The 12450-nt window shown below is 37.1% G+C and overlaps 1 protein-coding gene across 8 annotated transcripts in view; it reads right to left on the bottom strand.

Annotated features, from left to right (window-relative positions):
* Positions 1-8602: 8602 nt before the first annotated feature.
* The window catches only part of POSTN (periostin, osteoblast specific factor), a 45382-nt gene continuing 41534 nt past the window's right edge, over positions 8603-12450 (bottom strand). For 6 of the 8 annotated variants that reach the window (XM_006879539.1, XM_006879542.1, XM_006879544.1 and 3 more), the window contains 2 exons: positions 10341-10382; positions 8691-8728 (listed from right to left, as the gene is read on the bottom strand). In XM_006879539.1, coding sequence (XP_006879601.1) covers positions 8691-8728; positions 10341-10382 — 80 coding nt within the window. Of the gene's footprint in view, positions 8729-10340; positions 10383-12450 lie in introns of all 8 variants that reach the window. The other 2 variants (XM_006879543.1, XM_006879540.1) reach the window with 2 other exon arrangements.

The raw sequence follows: 12450 nt of genomic DNA, 5'->3' as shown, positions 1-12450 counted from the left end.
ATTTGGAGCTGGGCTATCTTTGTTACATTCATAAGGCAAGATTAGTGTAGGATGTCCTGAGGCAAACTCTTATAGAATATGTTAGACGCAGATTAAGTAAGTACGGATGGAGGAAGACAGATGCCAAACCACATAAAATTACTCCAAGAACTGCTGCTCAAATGAGACAGAATGCTTTCTCTAGAACTAATGGGATTGGGGGGAAACCCAACCTTAATTTCATCATGCTTAGGAAGGTGGAGGGTTGCCAAAAGAGAGAGAGAGACCCTCAACCATGTGGGATGACACGGTGACCATGGCAATGGGCTTGCTTGTGTCAGAGATTATGAGGATGGCATGGGATAGGATAGGGTTCAGGTTGGCTGTGTGTAAGGTCGCTATGAGTTGTACTTGACTCAATAGTACTTAACAACAATCCCCCTGTCCTTGAAGAAATACGTTTCGAGTCACTTGTTAAAGGCATTATCTACCTAAAAGTAGCTCTTATGGCAATCACTGAAATGGAACCCATGTCCAAATATCTGATAATCACTTCTCAGAGAACTTTAACACCAATGAGCTCAAAATTTCAAGTCTAGCTTGTTAGTCTTGTATTTACTATAGTCCAGCCCTAGTTGAAAACAACAACTGCAGTTTTCTTGTTTCCTTGATGAAAATTGGTCTATGATGTGCTCAAAGTCATCTGTCCTCTATATTTTCTCATTCTTCCTTCAGCTCTGGTGCTTTCAACCCAAAGGCATTTAATTCAAATCCTCCAGCTTTTTTGCAGAGGAAAGATGGGAAATCTTTTGTGCAATTTACTGCCTCTGAAAAACCCCTTGAAGGGTCGGCTAGAATTGGTTCCTACTGCATATAGCACATAACAATGACAAACCTTAGCTGAGCAAGATTGCACAGTCCTCCTTGACCAATGGGAACTTGCAAATGCAAACTCCCAAACTCGTTGCTGTTGAGTTATGAGGCTGTAAATTGCAGGAAGGACATTGGACTTGTATCTCCCAAGGAGTAGCTGGTGGATTTGAAATGACCGAAAGGCGCCACCTTTGCATTAACAGCTAAATTTCTTGTGCTTAAGCCAATCGGAACTGACCCACAGCTGTCCCTCCAGTGAGTTTTCAGGACAGGAGGAGATTGCCCATCTTTCTACAGCAAAGCGGCTATTAGATTCAAACCATGTGCTGTTATGATTTCAGCTCAGCTTCATGCCACTAGGCCACTAGAGCTAGTTTTAATTTACTGAATGATCTCTCACTGCTAGTGACAGACACTGTTAGGTAGACACGCCCCACCTCATAGGTACCTAGGTCACACTTGTCATAGATGAGATACCCCTTTGCTTGTGGCATTTCTGTTTAAGCAGCACTAGATAATTAAGACATAAAGTTAAAATAAGTTTACAATTTAAAAACTCTTTTTTCAGAGTTTACTAAGTTATAACTAGCATCAGCAAACTACTATAGTACATTTTTCTACCTTTTTATCCTAAAAAATGTAGACTTGAAATTTTGAGCTGATTTGTATTGAAGTTTGTGATATAAAAATATTATGGCATTTGAATAACTTAAGTTCAGGAATTTTCATCCTTGCTTGAATTGGTCGTAAATAAGGTCTTAACTGTCCTGAATGAACTAGACCATAAATAAAGCAATGTTAAAAGTAAATATAAAGCACATAAAATTAGGGAAAGAAAATAATGTTTTCACATTCAAACATAAAAATATAAAAAAAAATTAGTAGGAGAAATTGTTGAGAAAAGAATGTTTTCTGAGTTCAATGTTAATACTTCCCTTCCCGTAATCCATATTAGGATATATGGATTAGGGGAATGGAAAGTTTTAACATTGATATATATATACACACACATACATGTGTATATATATTAAAATCTATTTCCTGAGTGTTTACCATTCTATTGACATGTAAATTATACTCTTGAATGGAGTTTTTATTTGTTGTTGTTTATGAAGTAATATAATCTCATCACAATAGCCACTGAAAATTCTTTATCTTGGATATGATAAATGACACAGATGTCTTGAGGAGAATCAAAAGTCCCAAATCTAGTTGAATTATACAGGAAGACCAAATTCTAGCAAAGAGTATGATGTTAGAAAAGTAGAAAGGCAGTGGAAATTCATCTAACAGCTATATATATTATATACATTCTAAACTCCTAAGTGGTTTTTCTGGAACCTAGTTTTCTTAGCATATTTTATCATTATCTCATCGATGGATACTTCTAACAATATCATACTATGGAAGTGAAGATAATAATTCTGTTTTCAAGAAAAATATTAGATACTTCCATTTTAAGACATTATCTCCAAATATTGATAAAAATAAAGAAATATTTACTTGGATAAATGTAAGATGTAATTTCAACAAATTCTATCTCAACAAATTCTACCATCGTTTTCCTCTGAAAATTGTCCTATTTGTGTATGAATGAATGCGTTGAGTATCAATGACATTGACTGTAAGATGTCTCATTTGAATTTTCTTTCCTGTAACTTATTATAGAACTAAGTACATCCTACCACATTCCCCATCTGAATCCTATTATGATTAGTATTTTCCAATTGGCTGCCTGTATTGTATGCTGCAGTTTATGATTTTGAAATGAAGTTTATAGAACCCAATTACATGTCAGAAGATCTTGCACATCTGGGGAAAACAGAATAGACGGGAGAAGACTTATTTTCCTGACTAAACTAACAACAAAGAGAAAAAACCCACCCACCCACCCAACCAACCAAACAAACAAAAAGAAACATATGTAAGGCATTGTCACTGCATCACTGCCTCAGGCAGTAACTCACTGAAGGACAGTGCTCCCTGAGAAGCAGGAGACAAGTTAGATGAGCCCTATGATTGCTCCAAGTTTCTGCTCTGAAAGGCTTTTCAGGTTTTACCAGCAGGCGAAACACAGGTGAAGCTGGAGATTCTCTGAGGGAGGTGAGGAGATGGAGCTGAAGGTTCGTAGAGGTGGAGAAGGCCTAGAGTTCACATAACAGAACCCAAAAAGCTGCACAGAGAGAACAGTTCAGTCATCTGCAGAGGATCCACACTGCAATATAATAAGGGCTATACTCACATTCTTGCTGGTGGTAATAGTTTATATTATGTCAGAACTTCCTATCCTGTATACTACACTAGTCACATTTTTTTTTTGTAATTGAAATATAGTTCACAAAACCTTAGTAGTGTTTATGCAATTTATAAGAGAAGTTGCTGAAAAGATTCTGTCTAGGAAATCTTGATTAGCTTAAAACCCCTGCATTTTAAAAATAATTCTTACTTGTTGCTCCTGATGCAGGAGTTTCAGAACCTTAACTTAGTGAAATACTGCTTTAAGATTTTTGTTAAGGTCACCTAAATGTACTAAAGTTTACTTTTACAGAGAACGATTAAGATAAATGATAAAATCACATAGAGCAAAGCATCATGATATTTGCAGCAGGCTAATTAGCTCACTAAGTGTTTGTGTTTACTGAGTAATCAGTATGTAGAATGAGTTGCTTCATGGTCTGATTTAATGGCACAAGACAAATGATAAAAAAACCCTACTCATTTTTTAAAAAAAACAAATACCTACTGTTCGTTCTATGCAGTTAACTTTAGGTTGTGAAATCATGAACAGTGTGGTTCCTACTTGAAATAGTCATCTGTGTTGACATTTTAGCTTATTTCATGGTCTTTGCAACTACTTGCTATGCATCAGCAAACTGGACAATGACTAGGGAGAACAGAAGGAGAATTGATGCAATTGAGCTGTGGTGCTAGAGAAGAGTGTTGGATACACCATGTACTGCTGCTAGGAGAACAAACAAGTCTATCCTAGAGAGGGTGAAATCAATCTGCTCCTTGGAGGCAAGGATTCTGAAGCTTCATCTCATTTACTTTGGACATGTTGCAAGGCAGGATCAGTCCTTGGAGAGGGATGTCATGCTTGGGAGGGTGGAGGGACAGTTCAGGAAAAGAAGACCCTCAATGGGATGGACTGATTCAGTGATGGGGGGTAATGAGGATAGGTGTGTCAAAGACAGTAAGATTGGCACAGGATAGAGCAGGGTTTAAGGCTTTTTTACACAGGGTCGCTATGAGTCACAGGAGACTCAATGGCACATAACAACAACAATAACAAACAGAACCAAAAGGAGCCCTGGTCTTATGTATTCTCTAGAATCTGTGAAAGATTAAAACTTGAACATAAAATCCTATGCACATGACTTGATACATGATTGATTACCCAGGAAATATGACTCTTTTTTTACAAAATGTAAGATTGCTTCTTTCTGACCTATATATACCCTAATTTTCTAAACATGTTACCTAAGACACCATAATTTCCTGATTAATTGCTTTTGGGATTATTTCCCGCCTAGATCTTTCTTATTTTTAAATTTTATTTTAAGGTTTTAAACTATTATTTCATTCTGACATCTTAATCTTATTTCTTTTTAAAAAACATTGTTTACTTATATTTTAAAATTTTATTTTTCAATATATTTACATATTCATTTCAAAAGATTCTATACTTTACCACAGAGATACACAAAGTTTATGTATGTAATAGCCAATGCTGATTTCTATTTTCTTATTCTGGTCATAAAGAAAGGCCTTAAAGTCTGCTGTCTCAAAATAATTTCTATTCCCTCAGGTTATCTAAAAACCAACTTTGAAACACTTGACTCATCATTAAATGAAAACTCTGAAAGATACTAAAGTAAAAAACCTATATACTACTTGTTCTATGCAGTTAACTAGTTTTCAAAATCATGAGCAATATGGTATCTACTTGGAATAATCATCTGTGTTGATATTTTAGTCTGTTCTTCCAGCACCATAAGGAGCCCTGGTTGTGCAGTGGATTCAGTGTGGGATTGCAGAGTGAAAGGTTAATGGTTCAAAAGATTTACAGGCTTGGAAATGCCATGGGCTCTGTCCCACAGGGTCACTGTGAGTTGAAAACCATAGAACTAAGTTTACTTGGGTTTATACTTAATATCCATGAAAGAAGAAGTCAAGACATCAAAAGATACTTTGCAGTAGGTAAATCTGCTTCAAAGGTCTGCTTTAAATAAAGATCAAGGATGTTACTTTAAAGACTACATTGTACCTGAACTAACCCTTGGTACTTTCAATTGTTTCACATACATGTGAAAGTCTGACAATGATTAAGAAGACCAAAGACGAGTTGATGCCATTGAGTAGTGGAGAAGATTATTGAATAAGCCATAGACTGCCAAAACAGTGAACAAATCTATCCTGGAAGAAGTGAAATCAGGGTACTCCTCAGAAGCAAAGACAGAGACTTCACCTTCCATATGTTGGAAAAGAGAGTCCTTGAAAAAGACATCATCAGAAGGGTCGGTGAAGGAAAGTCAGACTCTCAGTGAGATTGACTACACAGAGGCTAGAGCAATGATCTCAAGTACAGCAGAGATTGTGAGTCTGGTACAGGGTGGTAAAAGGTTTCAATCTGTTGTCCGTAGAGTCAGTACGAGTTGGAGCTGACTGGAGGCACCTGACTACAAGTTAGAATCAACTTGATGGCAGAGAGAGTGGGGGTTTTGTTTATTTTGGGTCAGCACCACTAAATCAAGCCTGGAAGCAGGAGCGGCATCCACTTCCAAAATGGCTTACCTCCGGAAACTCTATGTACGAACAGTGCTCAGGCTGTTCGTTCATAGGGTTGCTATGAGTCGTCTACGACTCGACGCCATTAAACAACAATAACAATGATGACAACCAAGAGAGAGCTATGTTGGCCTAGTGGAAGGAAGCTGTGCTACCAAGCCGGAGGTGGGTGATTGTCATCTGTGGCCCTCAGCCAGGTTCAAATTGTTTTCCTGTCAAACATTCTTCTAGTTGGTATAGCACTGGTCTGTGTGTTGCTGTACAGAGGTAACTCGTGGTTGCTGTGATGCTGGAGCCTGTGACAGTGATGTGCCATTCGTGGTAATGGGCACCCATGGTGGACAGTGTTGGCTGGAGCTTCCCGACTAAATCAAGCCTGGAAGCAGGAGCGGCATCCACTTCCAAAATGGATTGTCTCCAGAAACTCTATGTATGAGCAGTGCTCAGGCTGTTCGTTCATAGGGTCACTATGAGTCGTCTACGACTCGACGGCATTAAACAACAACAACAACAACAAACAACAACAACAACAACACCTCTGTATAGTATAATTAGCATGGGAAGAAGACATCGGTAGCCCTTTGGTTCAGATTTCAGTCTAAGATCAATATTACATTTTCAATTATTGTCTAGCAAGGGCTCCAAATTCTAGAGACCAAGCCCACTGCAAAAAAACCTCTGATGGTGTGGTCTGCAATGTGTTGTGCAGTTAACCAAAAGGCTGTGAGGCTTCAGTGGATCAAATCCACCAGTGGCTCCTGGAGAGAGAAGGGCAGTGTCTTCTCATCAGTATTTTCAGTCTGAGAAACCCAATGGAGAGTAACTTATACAAGTCAGAACCCACTTAACAGCAATGGTGGAGACTGTCCTTGACTTAGCAAGCATTCCAGATAAAAAAAAGATAGGCATCACTTTTCCAGCATGGAATAATATCAGACTTTTATCTGTCATTTATTCCACTCAAGCACTCTTCAAATTATAGAATCACTACTTTTAGCTATTAAAGTGTATTTCTAAAGCCTTTAATACTACGTTAGTATACAATCTGTTTTCCCTCATCCTCCTATACCGTCCATTTGTTTTGATGCTGGATGTTGTGACAACTTTTCTTCGAATACCATCTGGTCATCCATGGTGGACAGATGTCAAAGGAGTTTTGAGACTCAGATACTAGGAAAGAAAGCCTGGTAAACTAACTTCAAAATTAGTCAGTGAAAAACTTAAGCATCAAAATAGAATATTGTCCCACCTCCTTGTTTTGGACAGGTTATTTAGGGGCACCAGTCACTGGAGGAAGACAGCATATTATGTGAGTAGAGGACAAGCATGGAAAGAGAGACCCTCAGTGTGCCGACTTGACAAAATATCCAAAGTGGTGGATTTAAACGTGTTGGATCAAGAGACTAGGCAAATCTGCTTCTACCGGAGAACAGAACTAAGCAGCATTATTCTATGGTAATACTACCATGGGGTGGCATCTACCCTTTCTATCTATATACATATCTCTGTATAGTCTATTACCAATTCATTTCTTTTTTGGCGTAGATTAAATTCTTTCATTGTTCTTATAACAATTGTTCCTGCTGTGTTGTTTTTGTTATGTGATGTCGAGTCGCCTGTGACTCTATAGTGACACTATGTACAACAGCCCTAAACTCTGCTCTATCCTGTGCCAGTCTCATTGCCTCTGACACACCCATCCCGATTACCCTAGTCACTGAATCAATCCACCTCATAGAGGGCCTTCCCCTCCTGCACTGACCCTCCACCCTCCCAAGGATCCTCCCTTTCCAAGGACTGGTCCCTCTTTGCAACATGTCCAAAGTATGTCAGACAAAGCTTCAGAATCCTTGCCTCCAAGGAGCAGACTGGTTTAACCCTCTCCTGGACGAAACCGTTTGTTCTCTCAGCTGTCCATGGTATATTCAATACTCTTCTCCAGCACCACAGCTCAAAGGCATCAATTCTCCTTCTATCCTCCCTAGTCATTGTCCAGCTCTGTAGCTGAGGTAAATTAAGTAAATTACTATCAGATTCTCCACATAAATATTTTCTTTCTCTCATCTTTGATGCGATGGACTCTTATGTAACATCAGATCTTGTATAAGAGTACCTCTATGACTTTCTACCTCTAATTTTGCTCTGTGCCCAGGATCCATGGTGGTAATTGCTAAGTTGTTTCTTACTCTGAGGAAGGGAACTGACTCTGATTTGCCTTGGAATCTTTGTAATTTAGCAATGGTCCTAAAACACATCAGGTCTACTATTTTAAAATTCTATATCATAGTCATATCAATTCAACAAACACCAAATTAATTCAATTTCCTTTAATGAATATGTATTATGAAACAGAGGTATAAAAAGTCTTATTCCCATGTGGAAACCGCTTATTAACTTAAACTTTGAATTTCTGGAATTAGCTAGTATGCAGCAATTCTCTTCATACCTGAAAATAATTTTACTGAAATGTTTCAGATAAAAATGTATTAAAAAGTATATGACAAATATTCCATGAGTATAAAATTAATTGTAAAAATAACATAATTTACTGATAATCTCACATTAGATATGTGCAAAATGTTTTGATGTAAAAATTCGTATGTGTTTTACACAGAGCACCTTGTTTTGCAACTTCGCTTCCCACGGAGAAGTAGCTGTTTGTATGCAATTTATCAACTCATTGACTATAATTCCAGACTTGATATTTCAAATGGGATGACAGCTAACTACTCTGATTTGAATTGTAGTGAATCTTGAGAAAAGTATTTTTCTGTGGTATAATTTAGAGATGTAGTTAAAGTAATTAATTCAAGATATAAAAATGTGAAAGCTGCTGTACTTTTCTCAGTTCCAAAGCCCATTAATCCCACAATTTCTTTTATGCTTCTCATGCAGGGGAAAAAAAAAAAAGTACATTTCCATTCAAATTTTTTTTCCTGGTTGGTTTTGCATCAATGACTGAAGTTTTTGAAGTCTAAGTAGCTCTCATGATTTTCCTTTAAGGTCAGGCTATGGACGTAGGTGGATTTTGATGTCTGATTTCTGGAATTTCACTGAGCACGACCTTCCCTTGATCTTCTTCTAGTTCCTGATCAGGAAGAAGAAAAACGTGTATATTGTAAATGAGACAAACCTTTAGAGTCAAGAATGAGATATTCTATGCATACTTATCTATCAAATTCCATTAATTTCTATTATAATAAATGTTGACCTATTTTCTTCATATTTTCCACTTAAAGTGATAAAGTCAGTTATTATTTGATCAAACATATGAGGAGGATACATTAACTTTGATAGTTTTCATCTTTAGAAAATTTGGATGCTTTGAAGAAATCTCTGATACGCCCTTGTTATTGTTGTAGTGTTCCATTGGAACTGACCCTCCAGTGGGTTTTCAAAGGCAGTTAATTGCACAGGAGGATATTGTCCACACTTCTGCCAATTAGCATCAAGTGGATTAACATTGTGTGCCTTCAAAGGGAGCTATGGTGGCCTAGTAGCACGAAGGTGCACTGCAATCCCAAAGGCAGGCAGTTCGAATCCACAGATACGCTGCAGAAGCAGGATGGACAATCTCCTCCTGTGCCAGTCAGATCTGACCTGATGGTACACAACAAGAAAAAATAATAATAATAAATTACATGCCTTTGGGATTTCAGCACAGCTTCTTACCAAGAGGATACCAGAGCTCCTCTGGTAAGTCAAAGAAATTTTTGCAACTGATCCTGCAAGTTCATATGTCTGTACACTGGAGTGGCTTAAAATCAAATCTATATCTATAAAGTGCTTAGAAGTCCATAACTTCTTGCATCTCTGAATACATGATATTCTTAGAAATGTCAAGTGGTTATTCTAAAATTTTTATTTGCTCCAAGTTCCATGAAGAAAACCTTTATTTTTTGAATCACATACAAATACTTTGATCTTTAAATATAAATATAAGATGACCTAAGTTATGAGAAAACTACATGATCAATGTGGGGCATCTGCGTGTATCTAAGCCACACTTCTGTAGACAGTTATATTAGCAGTCTTCTGTGTAAATACCTGTCAGATTTATTGTTTATACTGTTACAGTGTAACAGTATTATCTCAGATCAAATGACTATTTTTATAGTTTTCAGGTCATCCTGTAACATACTTCTACTCTGATGTCCTACAATTTATTTTGTGACCATATTTTATTTCATTGAACCTCATTAGTATCCAAAGGTTGACCCAGAAACACTGCGGAAGAAAGACTTACTTTCAAAATATCAGTCATGGGAACTGTAGGGCTCACTCTTCTATCCTTACACACATAGGGCTGCCATGCGTCAGAATTAACTCCATAACAACTGATTTTGTTATTCTTAGTTTCTCCTAATAGTATAGAACATGACCAGCTTATTTTGGGGATTGTTATTCTCAAAATGGACTGACCTTTCTCCCTGATGGACAACAAAATACAATTTTAACATGTTCTCTTTCCTTTAAAATAGGAGTGGTGATAAAGGGTACCCTGGTCTTGTTCCCACTCTCAAGGGGAGAGCTCTCAGTATCTTTTTGTTAATAATGTACAATTTGATGGGAGGGTGAGGGAAATTGGAGGAATCTGTTCTTTAAAACAATGTGTTCAAATTTTGTAAATAAGCTAGTATTAAAAAACAATCAAAGACCACGTGTTGTATGGTAAATATCAATAGAGTCAGTACTCTTACCTTGAACTCTCTTGTTGGCTGGGACCTTTCTCACAGGTGTGTCTAAAATGAAATAGTTTTCATTAGAAATACTTTGAATTAATCAGCAATTATGGCTGGCAGGAGAGCATACATAGATAAGCAGGAAAGTATAAAATTTTACATAGTAGTCAAATCTATAAATTTTTTTTTGAGGAATAAATGTTAGGATTGTATGCACTGGCACTGGGCACACAGACATCTGTTCTCCATGTATCATAATGAGTGTTTACTATTGCCAGAGAGTATTTTCATTATATCACTTATTCTATTTTTAAAAAGAATGTAAATTATTAACAGTTTTGCCACTCCTTAGTAAGAAATATCATTTCCAGATTATGTTTCCGTTATGTCAGTCATTCCCATCTATCAGGTGTCAGCATTTTATCACAATAAAAGTTTCTAAGTCTTTGTAAACTTCTATGAAAATTAATAAAAAAGTCTTGACATTACAGATCAAATAGTCAGGATCTTCAACAAAATTGTATTGATCTAGTAATTCTAGAAATGAGGCAATAAGCAGTTCAGAAAATGTATAGCACTGTTTCAAAAAATGTAATATCGATCTTATGAGGCAATTTCTAAAAGTAAACTTGTTAAAGATAAAGAGGTTCCATAATTTTTATTCATTGTTGCAATAATTGTAAAGGACTCCTCAATTCATTTTTACGTTTTCATTTGAAGTGCCCTGACAAGATAACTTGGGACACACTAAATGCACATTCAACACTGCTAATAGGCATTTTATATAAAAATGTAAATTTATACAGTTCTCTGTATAAAAGGACTATGTGATTATGTATTATTGGCATGATAAGAGTCTAGAATAAGAGCAGCATAGTAAAGTGGTCTGGGGTGGGTGGCTGTATAACAATGAAAGAACTTTTTTCCCCCCAAGAAAAAAGTAATCTGGGGAGAGGGGAGTAGGCATGGAAATGTGTAACAATGAATGATTGGAAACCCAAGTTCTTTATAAATGTTCATTAAAATCTCATTTAAAAAAAAGTAAATTTTGTTCCCTTGCAATTCCCTACTATGCACCCAGAGTTGTAATCTCCCCTTATTAAGATTTACAGCCTCAGAAATTCCATGGAATGTTGTTATGAGTTGGAATCCACTCAACTACAGTGGGATCGTTTGTTTGTTTGTTTGTATGTTCTTACAATAATGTGTAATATGTTTCTTACTGTTAGCCAAAAGATTCATGGGGAAAAAGATGGACGGTCTCCTCCTGTGAAGATGTGCAGCCTTAGAAAGCTGAAGGAGGGCCACTGGGAGTCATAATCAGCTTAATGACATGGGTCAGAGAAGCCATGAATCTTAGCACAGTTATATAGGCAGATTTGCCAAAACTTTCCAAAATTACTTTTTTAGTTCCCATTTCAATAGCCTAATTGGTGATGGTGGTGGTGTGTGTGCTGTTAAGTCTAAACCAGTCTATAGCTGACTGTCCAGGGGTTTTTCAGAAGCAGTTAATTAGATGGCAGGAGATTGCCCATACTTCTTCCAAGAAGTAACTGGTGGATCTGAATACAGCAGCTCAGCTTTTTACCACTAGGCCACCAGAGCTCCCTATGTTGTTGTTAAGTGCCATCAAGTCATAGACAACTCATAGAGACCCTATGAATGAAAGACCTGGACACTTGTATAACTTTCATCATTTCTCCATGTTCATAGAGTTTCCGGAGGCAAGCTATTTTGGAAGTGGATGCCACTCCTGCTTCCAAGCTTGTTTTAATTGGGGGGCTCCACCAAACACTGTCCACCATGGGTCACCATTCTCACATCTGGCACATCAGTGTCACAGTGCTCAGCTTCACAGCAACCATGACTTATCTCTGTACAGCAATGCACAGACCAGTGCTATACCACCTACAAGAGCTCCCTATAGTCACCTTAAATTCTCCAGAATTTTCTGTATGCTTTGTACTATCTAAGATAAGTATTACAAATTTGTGAGAAGAGTTTAAAAATTCTATGCTCATTTTCAAAAGACATATTTTAGTTAATGATTTGAAATATTTCAGCAAAAGTTTGTATCCAAAGTACACAATTTGTACCAGATGCACCAGTTAGCAATATAAGTAGTGAT

This window comes from Elephantulus edwardii, unplaced genomic scaffold (genome assembly GCF_000299155.1).
Source record: "Elephantulus edwardii isolate Elephantulus edwardi_28Jun2011 unplaced genomic scaffold, EleEdw1.0 scaffold00004, whole genome shotgun sequence".
In the NCBI taxonomy this organism is placed as follows: domain Eukaryota; kingdom Metazoa; phylum Chordata; class Mammalia; order Macroscelidea; family Macroscelididae; genus Elephantulus; species Elephantulus edwardii.
This window is presented reverse-complemented; position numbering and strand designations above follow the sequence as displayed.